Raw genomic sequence first — 18,917 nt, 5'->3', positions numbered from 1 at the left:
ATGTTACTTTGATTCCATCTTTGTGTTTTGTCAGATCTGCAATGAAAGTTTTCTAAAAATGAACAGCATGTTCTGGGTTGTCATCAGAGACTACTATAACATACAATATATGGCAGAATGCAGGTAAAACAGTCACAAATTTAACTTTTCTTTTTTAAAGCGTCATCCTCATAGTGGGTCCTCTGGGATGGTGGTCAAAGAGGCATATGATTCTTCAGCGCATCTGTCACAAATATCTAACAATGTTAGCTACAGCAGTCCTGTGTGAATGCCTGTTCTCACTTTCAGGTGATATTGTAATTAAGAAGTGGGCAGGATCATCTTCTGTTAATGTAAACAAACACACTTGTTTCTCCTAGTGATTGACTGAACAAGAATTGGGACAGGGTGGCCTGGAAGGCTCTAAAGTTTTACAGTGTTCCCACCTTCTCTGAGCTGTTACATTTCAGTTGTTTTCATGGTGTTTTCAGTGCTCAAAGCTTAGAGTGGAATTGGTAATGGTGTTGTTATATCAGCATGTATAGGAATTTCTTTGCACTTTTGCCAAATTCTGTGTGTCTTAGAATTGGAACTCCAGTACTTAACAGCAGGCCTTCACACCATTGTGCATATGTACTAGTACATTTACCGGTATGAAGTTCAGTGCAATAACTCTGTGCAAAGCAGTGTGTATTAGTGAACAGGAAATAATATAGAGAGTTAGCATTTGGAAGCTGTTATTTCCATGTGCTGTGTTGTTGTTTGTGCTCAGACGCCTTCTCATTGGAGGCACAACCCCTTGTACCTGCTGTTCCCACTTCTTTGATTAGGGTGTAAAATCCCGTTTGTTTGCCCCTGTTTATTCAGTTTAACGAGTTAATCGGGGGCCATGCACTGTGGGCAAGGGCTGTTCCAGCTCAGCTGCTTCTGGCCCTACACTGGTCTGTTGGCTCCCTGCCAGAAGCAGCAGCTGCATGAACAGGAGGGCTACTTCCAGGTAAGGGTTAACCATTACCTGGTAAGTATCACCCTTACCCACTCACATCCCTGTCTCTGACCAGCTGTCACATTTCAGTTGTCCCAGAACTTTAGGACTCTGACATTTCATCTGATTACTGTAGGGCCCAGGTGTGACTGAAGGTGGTTGATATGTGTGGGTGACAAATGAAGTGTGTGTGCTGTTGTGAGGGGCTATTTTGTGTGCTGGTTATGGTGTTAGTGGGTGGCAAATGGGCCTGGTAGTCCAAAATCTGTGGGTTATCCTCCTGACAACAAATGACATTATTTCATGCGAATTAGCTAGAGAGTAAGGGTGGTGATTCTGTTACTTCTGATATCACAGTGGTCTAGGGCACTAGGTCTAGCAACCCCAGGCAGCTGCCAGGCAACACGTTTGTGGCAGATCTGGGAGCCATGAGCCCTTTGCTGTGTTTTTAATTCAAAGCCTTCGGCCCCAGACAACTCTGGGGGGAGGCTAGTTCCCAAGCCCTGCCCCTTCTGGTGATGGAGCAGGCCCATGACTATGTACCTAAATTCATTAAGTAGCCTCTCTTCCCCTCCCCCCCACGCAAAAATTATTGGCCACATTAGACGCATACCTTACAGTAGCTGAAAATATATACTTAGTGTAATCAAAGTCTGAATAACTTCAGATTTGTAATTTCAGTCATCAGACTATGAAACTTCATGATGATTAAGGCCAGCGATAGTCTGAACAAAAAAAGCTGTCAACTAATAGCTTTGTAAATGTTTCTGTTTTGTCACATGGACTGCATATAGTGTGGTTGTAACACTGTTGGTGTTAGGCTTTTGGTGAGGCAAGATGGACTCTATGTGGGCTCAATAGTTTCTCTTACTTATAGAAATTGGTTCAATATAAGCTATTACAGTACTTCATCCATCTTGTCTCACTAACAGTACAGATATTTTATGCCTCAGAGTGACACATTTTGATAATGGAAATTTATAGATAATGGGGATGTTAATTGTTTCAGGTACTTTGTCACAATGCTAATACTACTAATTCTTGCAATGTGACACTAATGGGGGAATCTGAATTAATTTAAATGTATGTTTAAAATTAAAAGGGAAGTCTTGGAACACACATCAAGCAACAACTTAATTTGAATTAATATACTTTATATAAAAAGCACATAATGAAGTGGGACAACTTTAGGTACTGTGTAGGAGCAAAATCTAATATTGCCTCTGTCCAAAATGTAAACCCATTATAGCATACGTAATTAATTTGGATTTTTTTTATATTCATTGTTTCCCTGGGCTGAAAACTTGAGAGGATACATAATGTTTATTTAATTACTTTATTGCAATAAACACAACCACTACATGTTTTGCTTCTGAAGTTTTAAAGTTAGTCACTCAACTAGTGAAAACATCTGGAATCGGTGTTTGTTAAAATGCTAAGCCAGATTTTTGTTAGCAGTAACTTCTACAGGTACAAAGAGAATATTTTTTTCATTTCAACTTGTTCAACCAGTACAGTTCAGTGAGTAGTTAATTCAAAATTGAGAAACTCATTGGGAATTGAAAAAGTAGGAGAACTTGTTTTCCTTTTCCAAATTATGAATAAAAAGTAAGGGTGTGAGCATGAGAGCTGCCAGTTCTAAAATCTGGAAGGCCATGGTGACTAAAATTATCAGTTCGATTCACTAAACTGCAGAGAATATTTTGGTTGAATAAATTGGTTAATTTTAAATATAAAATGTTTCTTGATCAACTTTTTCTTCTGTACCTAGAATATTTTAAGGTAACATTTTTTAATTTATAATTTTAAAATGCTGTTTTTGTGCATTTTAATTAGTCTACTTTCTATCCAAACATAATTTGACTTCAATCCTGTACAATATATTCAGAGCCTACTACAAAAATGTGATTTGCCGTTTTTCAGCATAATGAAAAAAAAAAGCCCTGTAGATTGTCCATACTTGAGTGTGTGTGGTTAGCTGTAAATCAACACATTTTAATGGTTACCAACCAGTAAGAATTAACCTTTCTTTAAAAAAATAATTAAATACTAATCCAAAACAAGATTAAATCAAGGTTTAAGTTTGCCATTTGCTTCATTATTAAAATTATTGGCATAGGTTGGTCCTCCTTGCTCCTGCACTCTTGTGACCTGACCAGTTCCGAATGAGGGAAGGACTAGTGAATGTCAATTCGGCCCCTCTGCTGAGGAAATCCGGGCTCTCTGTGTCCATCAGCAGACCCAGGCAGTCTCCTCTTTGGACTGCCGGGAATCTTGGGCCCCACTCTGGACCTCTGGACCAAAGAGTCCTGGACCAAAGAGGTTTAACCTTTAGTGATTTCAATCATCAAGTTTCAGTTCCTGAGATGTATAAAAAATGCATCTTATTTTGAAAAGCAATGAAAGGCAAGTTTGGGCACAATTTTTATTTTGATAGTGTGAAATATATCTCCTAAAAACATCTGAATTCATCAGAAAAGTAGGTATGGTATACACAGACTCTGTCCTCAACACTTATGGTATGTCTACACTGCAGAGTTTTTCTGGAAAAATGGTTGTTTTTCCAGAAAAACTCCACTTATGTCCACACTGGAGTTTTTCTGACAGCAGTAAACCTCTTTCTACAAGGAAGAAGCCTTTTTCTGAAAAAGCTTTTTTGGAAAAAGGAGTGTGAGGATATGCAAGATGGTGTTTTTTCAAAAGAAGAGGCCTCCAGAAAAAAGCACAAGTGCCCTAGTGGCCACTCCATCCACAGTAATCACAACTGAAATTCAAGATAGCATCAACACTGATTGGATGCTATCTTTCAAAAAAGCACAGCACTCTTTCGTTGCACCTTTGCTGTGTAGACGCTCTCTTTCGAAAAAAGTTTTTCCAGAAGATGTCTTCCGGAAAAGCTTCTTCCGAAAGAAACTTGCAGTCTAGACTTAGCCTTAATTTCAGTCACCAGGCAACCTGACAAATTGGTGTTAGTAAAGTCAAAACAACCAGAATAAATAAAATGTTGTTCTACTATAAACTTTATTTGGTTTATTGTACTATTTTTTTCACAAATTTGAATTATGATTTTAGCATTTTGCATGTAAAATTGCATGTGACATTTTTACACAATCACATATCGGCATAGAACCACACTTCAGCTTAGCATATTCTAAACTTTTGAAAGCCTTCCTTCTGAAAAACAATTGTATCCTCTTCCCATAGAAACCTCATCATGTGGTCTTAAAGGCCTACCTATCTTATTTTGTACATCTCATGTCTTCTGTTCCCCTCCATTCCCAAAAGCTAATTCTTTGATCTTTCAGAAATGCTAGTGTAGGACTTCATAATATAGTTTCTCTTTCATATTTTAAACAAGAAAATAGGGAGTCATGTTAACTTTTAAAGCACTGTCACAGGCATCCTAAGTTGTATGTGTGGAATGAACGAAGATCTCTACGTTGGTTGTGCTTGCTTAACATTTTGAAGTGTATGTCCGTGTCTTATTGTTAGTGTCTTTTGCAAGTAAGTGAAGACTCTTCTTTTTTTTTTTTTTTTAATTAAGATGAGTGTTAGGTGATTGAGACAAAAATTTAGAAAGATTCATGGAAGAATTGAACACTTAAAACGGATAATAAAATTGGATGATTTAAAAAAAATTTTGGGAGCCATGTTAAACCTCATGTTTGAAACAGCCCATAATTAGGAGGGATTGGAGTGAGACCTTTATTGGGGCAAATGTTATCCCACATTTGTCTATTTTTTGCACTTTTTTTGAAGCATCTGGTGCTGGCCAGTGTTTGAGAGAGGATAGTGAGTTGATGGACCCTGGGTCTGGTCCAGTGCAGCAGTACCTATGTTGCTAAGGCAAATAATTGAGATATGCTTGCATCATAACCCAGCTGGGGTTCATAATTCATCTACGGATGTAAAATCCTGTTTAAACAGTTAAGTGGTTAGTTGGTTAACTGGTGTGACGGGCCAGATGGGCTGTAGTGGCTGCCTGAGCCACACCATGGGTGGGCGAGGGAGCTGCTTCAGCCTGGTTGATCCGCCAGTTAACTGTAACCCATAAGCGTCACCGGGTAAGAGTGATGCTTACTGGTTGACCAGTTAACCATTCATATCCGTATTCATCGTCCCCAGGAGGATGCAGCCCACATTTGTTGCACTGCTTAAAGAAACATTTTTCAAGGTGTTTCTAAAGTGCTGTTCGGCTATTCATAGGAGTACTGTACGCTGCTTCATTGGCGTGGGATGTAGATTTAGTGGTGTAGTAAAGTTATTTTTCTCTTTGAGTTTGGTGTCATTTTGTGGCTCACAGCTGGAGTTGTGCCAGTCATCTCAATGGGTATAAAACTTGTGTACTGCATAGTATACAGGGTTTAAGAATATTAACTACAAATACCCTATCTGCAGCACACACTCCTCTCCCCTTGTAAAATCAGGCTGCTTTCGTTACTATGAGTAATTATACAAAACTTGCAGAAAGGAAAATTGTACATTTTTAAAAATCTCTACAAATTATTTAAACAGATTTCCGTACATATTTTGGTTTTTTTTTATCCCTTCATCACTCTATACATGTATGTGTACATGCCTCACAGGCATGGATAGGCGTCACTGCCATAAATGGAGTAGTTGCGCCAGCTATGTGGTGATTCAGTTCTATCGTGTACCTTTTTAGCCTTCTGCCCATTTGTTTACCTCTGGCTAAGTTACATCTACTGTTCTAAAACTCAAAGCAATTGCAAAATGTCAGCAATTCTAAAAAGTGAAAATAGTGTCACTAATAGTATACTATAGATGTGTAATTTTTAAAATAAATATGTACATTTTTCTGTATGATGATGCATATTGAAACTGGGTTTTTATGTAAAGTTTTTATTGGCACTTAGGATGATCTGCATTACTTCCTCTAGCATGTTAACTCTATTCATGCATTTGTTTTTGGAAAGTACATAAAATGTATATCACTTCTCAAAGGAACTATAGAGATTACTAGTTTCAATGTCATAGAAGAATTTTTTTCACCCCAGAGGGCTGTCCCTACCAATTGTGCTGAACTGTGCAGCCTGAGAACCTGTACACTCCTGCCCCACATACACAAGTGGGAGGGCAGGGAGGAAACTAAAGTCCTGATCTGTGGGGGGCAGGCCTCTGAGGCTAAATCTGCCGAAGACAGTGGCAGAGCTGGGAGGCTTACCTCAGAACAGAGGAGGAGATGGGAGGCGCGGATGGTGACAAGAACGACAGTTTCTCCTTTAACTTGGGAATCATGTGATGAACAGCGCAGTTCAGGGCAAGAACGTCAAACCCTGTGCTTTGTAGCCCAGAGGACTGGAGGAGAGGGGGAGTAGATGCTGGTAGCAGGTATTAGGCCTGCCCCTGCACTCACCAGCAATAGTGGTAGGGAAACTGAGAGACCCAGACCCAGCTCGCTCTGCTTCCCAGCTGCGGGTTTTGGGGGAAGCAGTGGAATCATTCCATGCACTCACCAGTGGCGGGAAGTTAAGTGACATGCCTAGGAGCCAGGCTTGGGGGAGTGCAGTGGACTGGGACTGAGCCATTCCTCTTAATGTCCCCTCTTGTGAGTGCGGGGGAATGGCTGCCAGCCCCCTTCCTGTCTCTCCCACTAGTCCACAGGCCACAAAGTGCAGGGCTTGGGGGAGGGGGGGTGTCCGCAAGTCCCCCTCTAGTCCTTTGGGCCTCGTGGCTCAGGGAAGGGAACTTGGTGGGAGGGATGGGAAATGGCAGGGATGGGGCAGGAGGTTGTGTCATGCCCAACTCCATAGGTCACGATGAAATTTGGTGCTCTTAATTTCATGGTATCCTATGCATCTGCATCCTTTGCATAAAGGCAGGGATGTCGCTACCCCACAAACAGTTCTTAAAAAGCTTGTTTTGATGTTGTATTTCGAGTGACATCCTGCCCCTAATGTTGCTTTCTAGGGCTTTCCACAACTTTGGTTGATTATAACATTACGTTCATTATTGTTTGGGGGATTTTAATAAAAACTTATTAATCTAAATCACCATAAAGCAGTGTTAAGGAACATATCTGCTTTTTTTATTTTTCAAGTCACGTTGCAGTCACTGCTGTAATTGGGAACAGGTCTTTAACTACAGAACACTTACATTGGTTTTGGAAGCAAATACAGTCATTGCTGTACATTAACTCCTTGTTTAACATTGTAGTCTCAGAGGAGTGGCCATATTAGTGTTTAACTAAAAAAAATAAACAAAAAAGGGGCGTGGTCAAGGAGAAATCGGATGGGGGGAAACCCTGTCACTTTGACTATTTTTTTTCTTTTTCCTTCCCCTCCTTTTTTCTGCTTTATATTTCAAACTCTGTGCAACCCTTGCTCCATAGTTGTCATTTGAAGAAGTGGGTTGTACTCCTATACTTATTTATATATTTTTGTTGGTCCTGTACTACCTTAGAGACTATTGTTTTTTAAATTTTATTGTAGTTTTATGTTCTTGAAAAATGGGATTAAGTGAAATGATTTTTCCTGACCAAATTCCAGAGCCTCCACTCAGTTCCTCATCCTTTTGATAGAATTAATTGACTACTACTATGAAAAATACTCTCTCTGATTCTTTCCTTGCTACCTACTATCTTGTGTTTTTCTCTTGACCTCTTTCAAAAGGTAGTGTTTTTTCTCTCTCCCGATAGCTAGGAAAATAAACTGTACTGTTTCATACATTGATAGGGTTAAATTGAAAATAGTTCAATTGCATACCATGTGGTGCTTCAATGGTTAACATCTCCAATAATGAACAAATCTGAATCAGAGTGTGTTTAAAATAATACTGTAAACATGTCAGCCAAATTGTATTTATTACAACTAGCAGCCAAATCATTACTAAGGTGAGATTTCTGTAGGGAAAGTGCAAATGTTGCAGGAAGTGGTGTTCTTGAATCAGTATGCTAGTGAATCAGTGTTATGTTTTTTTCTGAGTCAGTAGGGAAATATTTCTTTAGTGTACTTTTTCTGGTAGTTTCCTTCTAGATCAAATACAGCATTGAAGTCCTGGCTACTTGTGATTGACTATCTTGGATAATTTTTGCAGCAGAGAATGGGTAACTGGGGCTAGACGTAAACATTTTCTTGTAAGCTTGTGTATGATGTATTAAAGTTTTGTAACAAATAGGGATGTGAACATGTAGTAGCCATTTACATGATAAATTGATGCACCTGGGCTCATTGCTTAATCCTAACAGTTATACGCAGCTCCCTCTCCCTGTTACCTTTTAAGCCAGCACCTCATGCATGCAGGCTCCCCCACCCTCATGCTGCTGCTTCCCACAGAGGCATCAGTACAGGAGGGTGGGGGGGAGCAGATGGAAACTGCTGCTCATGGTGAACAGGCTTAAAAGCTGGCTCCCCATGAACACCTGCTCTGCCCACATGTAAACTAGGGATGTTAAATATAGGTTAATTAGTCGATTAACCTCATGAATTCTTATTGGTTATTCGACTATTCTGTAATGTCAGGGGTGGGGCCAGCAGCCAGTTCGCTCCATTCCCGCTCCCAAGAAGCCCCATGCCACTCTGCGCTGCTGCCTCTGTATTAGGCAGGAGCCGGTCCATGAGGGGAGCCAGGTTAAAAACCAGCTCTCCTCACGGACTGACTGCCCTATATACAGGCAGCAGCACAGGGTGGCAGTAGCCCCTGTTGAGGGGCAGGTCTGAGCTTCCAGACCCAGCGTGAGTTGGGCTGCCTGCCTTCCTCGTTCTGAATACACTTGAAATGGAGAGCTGCAGCAGTGGTAAGTCCCAGATCCAGCACAAGCTGGGACTGAGCTGGGCTGCTGGTCAGCCTGATAAAAATTTACTGGAGATGAGGGAGGGAGAAGAATGCATGTAGTCTAAGCATTAACCAATAAGCTTTTGCTTATCAGTTCATTGACTACACTGTTGCACGTTTACACTAGGGATGTAACTGCTGTGAAGTTCAGCAGTTATACATTTATTAAATTAAACACATTTTAACATTCTTAGTGACAAAACTGCTTTACTATGTGCTACTAAACAATTTTTGTGCCATCCAGAGAACTTCATTACTGTGTGAAGTAATTGGTGTGCGTGATATCTTGTGATTATTTTGGATTAAATGTGCTGTATACATTTGTAAATGGCTAGATGTCAGTTGCATAAAAACAATTTTATATAATGATGTAACAGGGTTTCTGGGGTGCAACCTGCACTGTGGGTCCATTAAGCCCTCGGTCCCACCAATCTGGGTTAACCTCGTTCTGTGATGCTGTGTCAAGCCACAAACCTCGGGTATGTACTGCACTTAAAGGGACATCCCCAAGCAAGGACACACCCAACTAAGTTACTTGCGTGCTTTCTCAGCCACTCATGAACCAACAACAGAGAAGCTCTGGCCTATACCCCCTAGTTCTCCAATCCTGTGCCCCAGAACTGTACGATCTTGCAATTATCAGAAGCCCCTGGGGTTTGGAGAAGGCCATTTAACTGGATACTGGGTTATTGGTTAACCTTTTGCATCTCTAGGGATCACCCTCCCCCAGTTGAAAGTTCTTGTCCTCTGGATGTGTTTTACAGCTGTTGTGTTATGCGGGGAGTGAGGCCCAGTGATACCACATTTTTCCCCTCTTCCATAGTACCTTCCAGTTTGCTGGAAGGATGTTTTGTTGTGACACGGGACAGGCAATTCTACATGTTCTCTGAGAAGTCTCTCTTGTAGGGTTCGGGTCGGCAACATACGGCTTGTGAGCCAAATATGGCTCTCTAAGGATCCAGATATGGCTCTTCTGGAGCCCCAACTCGACCCTTTTTTGTTCCCCCCCACAGCAAAGAGCCAGCGCTGGCACTACAGCCTTACGGACCCCCTCAAGAGTGGAACACCACCGGGGGGTGGAGAGAGCCCCAAGGTTCTCTGCCAGATCCGGTGTGTGGGGAACAAGCAGAGGTAAAAATGACTCAGTGCAACAGCGTTTGCCTCTCCCCCCCACCCGGCGTGGGGGAAACCAGGAACCAAAGATGGCTCCCTGTGTACTGCTAATTTGTTTCCTTAGGACATGCTTCCTGCAGCCTCCCCTGCCAACCTTTCCCCAGGGCTTCCTGCCAGCAAAAGGGAGCAGTGGGGAGTATATCACATGTGGCTTGCCGCGCAGCATGAAAATGAGTGCCCTCCACTCCCTCGTGCCCAGACCCCCGCCACTCAGCCTGCCCCCAGCTTCCTGACCAGACACCCCCTGCCCTTTTGCCATCTGGCCAGACACCTTCTGACCCCTGCCTCTAGTACCCCCTACCCAAATTCCCCTCTGGCCAGAGACAGCCTGCCCCCTGCCCAAAATCCCCCCAACACCCTGGCCAGTCAGCTTGCCTCCTATCCAAAATCCTCACCCCCACCCCAGTCTCCTGGCCAAAATCCCTTCTGTCCCCTGGCCAGGCAGCCATCCCACAACCCGCTCATGCCCCCAGGCCAGACCTCACCCCTCCTACACCCCACCTCCTGCCCAGGTCCAGTACTCCCATCGCTATATCATTCACTGGCAGCCCTGTCCCGCACACTTACTTAATGCCTCATTTTTAGCCCCAACCCAGAGCCTAGGGGGGTCCACTAAATCCTCTACACCTGGAAGCCCAGAAGAGTAAATCTAGCCTGAGGCCTTGAACCTCAGTCCTCCCTGTCCCTGCCCCTCCCCCCACTATGGGGCTGGCACATCAGGGGAGTGAGATGTTCCAGGTGGGGGCCAAATCAGTGAGGTTTGGGGGTTTTGGAGGAGGGTGAGGGGGTGTTTGTGGTGTTGGGTTTTTTTTTTTGTTTTGTTTTTTTCTTCTCACTGGTGTGGTCCCCAACTGATTTTTTTTCCCTGTGGGTCAGTGGCCCCCGACTCAGAAAAGGTTCCCCACCCCTGCCGTAAATAGACAATGTTGAAACCTTTTGTGTTGGACATAATGTTTAATCAAAGTAAAATATTAAAGCTGGCCAAGCAGTCCCCATTTCGGGCCCAGCCCCCATCTGGCTGCAGCATTATAACACTCTGGCACCCCACACACACCCCAACACTGAGCCCATCACACTCCTGCACACCCCAATATCCTGCCCTGAGCCCCTCATACACTCCAGCCCAGACTTCTGCCCCCTATATTTCCAGTCCCTTGCCAAAAGTTTGACAGAAGACAGTCTGAATGCATGCATGAACCTGGATTTGACCAGTTATAATGTAAACTTCAAAGAACTGTGATTTGAGACTCCTTTGTGAGGGGGACGGAGGTACCCATCTGCTGCCCTGACATGTCATCTTGGGAGGTATGCTGCCTGCCATGGGCCCGTATCCTTGATGTTAGGAAGGAATTGTTGAGGATTATCCAGCCCTCTGACTACTACCACATGCTACTCATCCATGTGGGCACAAATGACACTGCAAGGTATGACCTTGAGTGGATCAAGAGTGACTACAGGGTTCTGGGAGTATGGGTGAAGGAGTTTGGAGTGCAGGTACTGGTCTTTTTAGTCCTTCCTGTCAAAGGTCGGGGCCCTAGACAGGTGCATCCTAGCAGTGAATGCCGGGTTGTAAAGATGGTGTTACCAAGAGGGGTTTGGCTTCCTTGACCATGGGATGCTGTTCCAAGAAGGATGGCTAAGCAGGGATGGAGTTCACCTTTTGAGGAAGGGAAGAGAGTATTTGGACACAGACTGGTTAACCTAGAGAGGAGGGCTTTAAACTAGATTCGATGGGGGCAGGTGACCAAAGCCCATAGGTAAGTGAAAAACATGGAGACCTGGGAGATGGATCAGAAATGGAACAGAGGAATGGGCTATAATAGCAGAGAGAGAGGAGGGGGAAGGCAGAACTGGGAGGCAAAATCAAATCAGTATCTTAGATGCCTATGTACAAATGCAAGAAGTATGGGGAATAAGCAGGAAGAACTTCATGTGCTAGTAAATAAACACAGCTATGAAATAGTTGGTATCACAGACTTGGTGGGATGCACATGATTAGAATATTGCTATAGAAGGGTACAGCTTGCTCAGGAAGGATAGGCAAGGAAAAGGGGAGGAGGTGTTGCCTTCTATATTAAAAATGAATACACTTGGACCGAGGTGGAGATGGACATAGAAGTCAGACTTGTTGAGAGTCTCTGAATTAGGTAAAAAAAATAAGGGCGATGTCATGCTAGGGATCTATTACAGACCACCTACCCAGGCAGAAGAGGTGGATGAGGCCTCTTTTTTTTAAACTAACAAAATTATCCAAAGCACAGGATTTTGTGGTGATGAGGGACTTCAGCTATCCAGACATATGTTGGGAAATTGACATAGCAGTGCACAGATCATCCAACAAGTTCTTGGACTTCATTGGAGACAGTTTTTTATTTCAGAAACTACTAGAGGAAAAGCTGTTCTTGATTTTAACAAGTAGGAAGGAACTGGCTGAAAATTTGAAAGTGGAAGGCAACTTGGGATAAAGTGACCATGAAATCATAGCATTTGTGATGCTAAGGAGTGGTAGAAGGGAGAACAACAAAATAGAGAGTATGGATTTCAGGAAAGCAGATTTTAGTAAACTCAGAGATCTGGTAGGTAAGGGAACTAAGATGAAGAGGAAAACAGCTGAAGCGAGTTGGCAGTTTTTTAAAGGACATTACTAAGGGCCCAAAAGCAAACTCTTTTTCTGCATAGGAAAGATAAAAAGTATGGCAGGAGACCACCTTGGATCAACCAGGATATCTTACATGATGTAAAAGTAAAAAAGGAGTCTTATAGAAAGTGGAAGCTAGGTCAGATTACAAAGGATGAATATAAGCAAACAACACAGGTATGCAGGGGCAAGATTAGAAAGGCAAAGGCACAAAAAGAGCTCAATCTAGCTAGAGTCATAAAGGAGGCAGAAGATGATCTACAAGTATATTAGGAGCAAGAGGAAGACTAAGGACAGGGTAGGCCCATTGCTCAGTGAAGAGGGAGAAACAATAACAGCAAACTTGGAAATGGCAGAGGTGCTTAATGACTTATTTGTTTTGGCTTTTGTCAAAACAGATGGTGACAGGGTACCAGTATAGTGAATGCTAGTGGAAATGGGGTAGGATTAGAAGTTAAAATAAAAGAGCAAGTTAAAAATTACTTAGAAAAGTTAGATGTCTGCAAGTCACTGGGGCCTTATGAAATGCTTCCTAGAATACTCAAGCTGATAGAGGAGATATCTGAGCCCTTAGCTATCATCTTGAAAAGTCATGGAAGTTGGGAAAGATTCCAGAAGACTAGAGAAGGGCAAATATAGTGCCCACCTATAAAAAGGGAAATAGGAACAACCCAGGAAACTACAGACCAGTCAGTTTAACTTCTGTGCCAGGGAAGATAATAGAGCAAGTAATTAAGGAATTCATCTTCAGACATCTGAAAGAAAATAAGGTGCAAGGTAACAGCCAGCATGGATTTGGAAAGAACAAATCATGTCAAGTCAATCTGATAACTTTCTTCGGTAGGATAACAAGTCTTGTGGATAAGGGAGAAGCAGTGAACATGGTATACTTAGACTTTAGCAAGGCATTTGACATAGTCTTACATGATCTTCCTATCCATAAACTAGAGAAATACAATTTAGATTGGGCTACTTTAAGGTGGGTGCATAACTAGTAGGATAACCGCTCTTATAGAGTAGTTATTAACAGTTCAGTCATGCTGGAAGGGCACAGCAAGTGGGGTTCTGTATGGATCTGTTTTGGGACTGGTTCTGTTCAATGTCTTCATCAGTGATTTAGATGATGGCTTACAGAGTACGCTTATTAAGTTTGAAGATGACACTAAGCTGGGAGGGGGGGGTTGCAAGTGCTTTGGAGAATAGGGTCATAATTGAAAGTGATTTGGACAAACTAGAGAAATGGTCTGAGGGAAACAGGATGAAGTTTTCTAAGGACAAATGCAAAGTGCTCCACTTAGGAAGGAACAATCCGTTTCACACATACAGAATGGGAAGTGATTGTCTAGGAAGGAGTACTATTGAAAGGGATTTAGGGGTCATAGTGGATGGCAAGTTAAACACGAGTCAACAGTGCGATGCTGTTGCAAAAAAAGCAAATATGATTCTGGGATGCATTAACAGGAGTGTTGTGAGCAAGACACAGGAAGTCATTCTTCCGCTCTACTCTGCAGTGATTAGCCTTCAGTTGGAGTATTGTGTCCAGTTCTCGGTATCACATATCAAGAAAGATGTGGAGAAATTGGAGAAGGTCCAGAGAAGAGCAACATGACCTGTGAGGGAAGACTGAAAGAACTGGGCTTGTTTAATTTAGAAAAGAGAAGATTGAGAGGGGACATGATAGTGGTTTCCAAGTATCTAAAAGGGTGTCACAAGGAGGAGGGAGGAAAAATTGTTCCCCTTAGGTCTGAGGATAGGGCAAGAAGCAATGGGCTTAAATTTAGTTTAGGTTAGACATCAGGAAAAACTTCTTACCTATGAGGGTGGTTAAACACTGGAATAAATTGCTTAAGGGGGTTGTGGAGTCTCCATCGCTGGAGATATTTTAGAGCAGGTTAGACAGACACCTATCAGGGATGATCTAGACAGATCTTGGTCCTGCCATGAGGGCAAGCAACTGGACTCAATGACCTCTCAAGGGCCCCTCCGGTTCTAGTGTTCTATGATTCTATGATATGAAAAGATGCAGCAGAAGTCCCATTAAAGTCTGAGTACAATGGTTCATTTGTGCTATCAGTAATAATGTCAATTATGAATAATATTAAGTTTTACATTTTTGGTTATGCATATGGGCATTCTTATACAGCTCTTTGTTGACCACTTGTTCTGAATTTTGATGTAGTTTGGTTTGTAAAAGTTGCTGACCCCTGCTCTATTGTACACTGTTCCTGGGATAGTGGATTCCAGTAGTGTTGATGAGCTTAGCTGTTAATCACTGTCTGGTTACTCTACTGTTGTACCTGAAAGGCTGGTTGTGGGTGTTGCCAACCTCACAACATATTTCATTAACACACACAGCAAAACTTAACTTCACATAAAATGATAGTGCATACAATCTACCTAGATATTAATGTTCATCAGATCAAGACTTTTTTGAAAAAAGACTTTATATGGTGCAGGATATTGCTTTGGGATACAGAGTGTCACAAATGGTAAGTCTAAAATTTGTGTCTGGCAACCTTATTTTTTTAATCTGTTTACAATTACTTATTTACAGGTGAAGCCAAAAATTTAGTGCCATATGCTGGACCCAACAAAATGAGAGACTGTTTCTGTACCATAAACTTGGACCAAGAAGAAGTTTTTCGTACACAGGTGGTTGAAAAATCTTTAAGGTACATTTGCATATTTAGATATACGTTTCAGTGAAATTACTTCAGAACTCTGCAAGTTGGGTATATTGTGGTGGGTGTCTATTTTTTATTGTAGTTCTTATGTGTCTCTCTTTCCCTACATAGTACCAAATATTTGCCTAGCTCTGTTTTTCATTCTTTTTATTTGCTGAGAAGTATTCCATCCATAGATCTGAGGTGTAGCCCTATAAGTCTGTAACTGAAAAAAACTTAAACAATTAATGGTCCTGCAGCACCTTAGAGACCAACAGAAAATGTAGGTGGTATCATGAGCTTTCTTGGGCACAACCCACTTCAGATTAATGGAGTAAGAGGTCCAGGGTGTAAATAAATAGCAGAAAGAAAGGAATGGGGAGGGAAAAGGAAGGGGGCAGAAAGAGGAAAAAATCTTGTCAATTAGTGTACATGCTAAATGAGGCTAATAGAGTGGCCTCTTATGTCATTATGTTGTGGAATGTAGCGGCCCATCCAGTTCAGGTCTTTGTTCAAATCTTGATTACAGGTGTTATATTTTAAATAGAAAGCAAGTCTCTAAGGTGCTTCTGGACCATTTGTTATCCCATCTATAGTGTATGTGGTATATTGTATTTTTGCATGGAAGTTGTGGGCTGCAGTCTGGACAAAATTGTCTGACTTGTAAACCTTGAGAGGAACTAAAATGAAAACTACTAGCCAAATACACAGAGAGGCGTTGGAATTACAATTCATTTACAAATTTAGTTCTCATTCTGATAGCCTACTCAATCGTGATAATAGCTGACTGGGACGTTATCAGCCTAACAGTCAATGAAGGTGTCTTCACCTCTTTGTGTAGGTTCTTGCGTTGGTACCCTTCCTATCTAATTGCTATCCTTTGATCCTTATCCGCTTCTTTTAACTATCCAGTCTTTAAGAGTAATGTCACCATTATACACTGGTTCTTGCTATGCCTCTCAATCATCTGATTATTCAGGGGATAGATGAATTAGTCTGTACAGGATAAACTTAAAAAACAACAAATGGTCTGATAGCACTTTATAGATTAATAAAACATGTAGATGGTATTGTGAGCTTTTGTGGGCATAGCCCACTTCTTCAGATGACCAGAGTTTTGAGTTTAAGATGTGCAGACCCAAAATAAATAAGGGAGAAGAGGGAAGGAAAAAAAAATGGAAGGGGGTGGGAAATAAAGAGCAGAGAGTATGAAATTATCAAAGGGAAAACCAAATAGGCAGAACTGGTAATCAGTAAACACTTAGGGTATGTCTACACTAGCCTCCTAGTTCGATCTAGGGAGGCTAATGAGGGCGACCGAAATTGCAAATGAAGCGCGGGATTTAAATATCCCATGCTTCATTAGCATGTTCCCGGGCGGTCGCCATTTTAGAAATTACTAGCCCGAAGTAACTGACCGCGTCTACACGCGGCAGTGAAACGGGATTCCAAATTAAAGCCCTAAATCGAATTAGCTGGTAAACCTCATTGCAGGAGGAACAACAACTAATTCGAGTTAGGGCTTTAATTCAGAACACCGTTTCACTGCCGTGTATAGATGAGGGCAGTTACTTTGTGCTAGTCAATTTCTAAAATGGCGACTGGCCGGGAACAATCTAATGAAGTGCGGGATATTTAAATCCCGCGCTTCATTTGCAATTTCGGATTTGCAATTTTGGATTCTGGCAATACTGGATTGTTACCAGTCAGTGGGCAATAATTTTGGAGTTGGGGAAAATCCACTGTGGGGTTCATTGTCATGCAAGTGTGCCTGTCTCCTGCTACACAGGATCCTATCTCCCTCCCTGTTTGCAGTGTGTTGAACATAATGATTGGTTTTGCAGCAATAAGATTTCCAAACTGTGGTGAAGTGATAGATTTCATACATAACCATATTTTGGCACTTTCTACAGTGTACATCAACAAACAGGTTCATTTTTAAGGTAAAGTAGGTGCTTGTGAGTAGGTATCCTAGTATACAGTTTGCCACCATCAACGTTGGCTGGTAAGGGAAGGTTCATGAAACTGCCTTCTTAAAAATACAGGACAGTTCAGAAAGCTACAAGTTTGGGACATGCTCTCTTGACAGATGACCATTGGCAATGTTGAAATGCCAATAGTACAGGCAGTCCCCGAGTTATGCGGATCCGACTTATGTCGGATCCGCACTTACGAACGGGGCTTTCTCGCCCCGGAGCTCGCAGGCAGTGGGACCGCCCAGAGCGCAGCGGTCCCGCCACCTCGACCTCCGGGGCGAGAAAAGCTGCTCCGGGTGTCCCTGGTCTGCTGGAGACGGTCCCCAGCAGACCAGAGGCACTGGGAGCAAAGCGGCAGCGGCGGCGGAGTCCCGCGCCTCTGAGGCTTTGCCAGAGCAAAGCCTCAGAGGCGCGGCACCCCGCCGACACTGCGGCTTTGCTCCCTGTGTCCCTGGTCTGCTGGGAGGGGGGGGGGGGCGCAGCTAGTGGCCCCCCCTCTCCTCCCAGCAGACCAGGGAGACGTGGAGCAAAGCCCCGGGCCTGTGGTAGAGCAGGTGGGGCGCTGCCGGTTGGTCCCGCAGCACCGCTCCTTGGTGCTACTGGACCAACCCGGCAGCATCCCAGCTGCTCTGCCCCAAGCGTCCCCAAGTCAGCCACTGCTGAAACTGACCAGTGGCTGACTACAGGAAGCCCCTGCCCTGTGCTTCCTGGAATCAGCCGCTGATCAGTTTCAGCAGCAGCTGACTTGGGGATGCCTGGGGTTCTTAAGTTGAATCTGTATGTAAGTCGGAACTGGCGTCCAGATTCAGCCGCTGTTGAAACTGATCAGTTTCAGCAGCGGCTGAATCTGGACGCCAGTTCCGACTTACATACAGATTCAACTTAAGAACAAACCTACAGTCCCTATCTTGTATGTAACCTGGGGACTGCCTGTAATCCTAGGACACCCAGCCTACCTCTGACTCCACTGGTTCATGAGGTTGTATACCCGTAACCAAGGACAGATTCAACTACCATCTCAGCAGCTGCAGAATGACAGTTGAATATACTTTAAGCTGACGGGGCACTGGCATTGTTTGTACATAAAGATCAAATGTCAGTGGGGGGAAGGGAAACCCCAAGGGTTTTACCTGCTTTTTGTGTCTGCATACTATCTGTGAAGCAAAATAGGAAAAGCTACTGCTGGGGTGAAAGTGGAGCAGCAGTGTGAATATGGACTGCCAGATACAAGAGCTATCAGCAGAATTCATCTCAATGAGAAGAACTGAGGGAGGCTTTGAGAGAGCACCTTAATACAAGCCATGGTAATATGTCCTGATGTACTGTACCTGGCTCCGTGACTTGGACCTGTTAAGAAGTGTTTGGTGCTTATCTATGAATATAGTACTGACAATGCACCTGTTAATTTTGGGCATTGCAGAGGCCAAGGAAATGCTCAGCTGCAGGAAACTGAGTGTAGGGCAATGGCACTGAATGCTGGCACCACTTTCCACAAGCTGTGGTGATGTTTCTGATTTTTTTTTTTTTTATTTCTTGTTTTTTTTTAAATGGGAATTCTCACTCTTCAAACTAGTAACAGAAAGTTGTTCTTCACAAAGCAAGTAGTCAACCTGTGGAACTCCCTGCTTCAGGAGGCTATGAAGGCTAGAACTAGAACAGAGTTTAAAGGGAAGTGAGATCAAGTCATGGAGGTTGGGTCCATGGAGTGC

The 18,917-nt window shown here is 42.9% G+C and overlaps 1 protein-coding gene across 1 annotated transcript in view; it reads left to right on the top strand.

Moving 5' to 3' along the window:
- RASA2 (RAS p21 protein activator 2) overlaps positions 1-18,917 on the top strand; it is a 92,790-nt gene that overhangs the window by 11,052 nt on the left and 62,821 nt on the right. Inside the window, exon 2 of the mRNA XM_075937633.2 lies at positions 15,124-15,241. Coding sequence (XP_075793748.1) covers positions 15,124-15,241 — 118 coding nt within the window. The remainder of the gene's footprint in view (positions 1-15,123; positions 15,242-18,917) is intronic.

Source organism: Pelodiscus sinensis, chromosome 10 (assembly GCF_052426305.1).
Source record: "Pelodiscus sinensis isolate ZL-2025 chromosome 10, ASM5242630v1, whole genome shotgun sequence".
Classification (NCBI taxonomy): Eukaryota; Metazoa; Chordata; order Testudines; family Trionychidae; genus Pelodiscus; species Pelodiscus sinensis.
The sequence above is the reverse complement of the archived record's forward strand: the minus strand, read 5'-3'. Positions and strand labels throughout refer to the sequence as shown.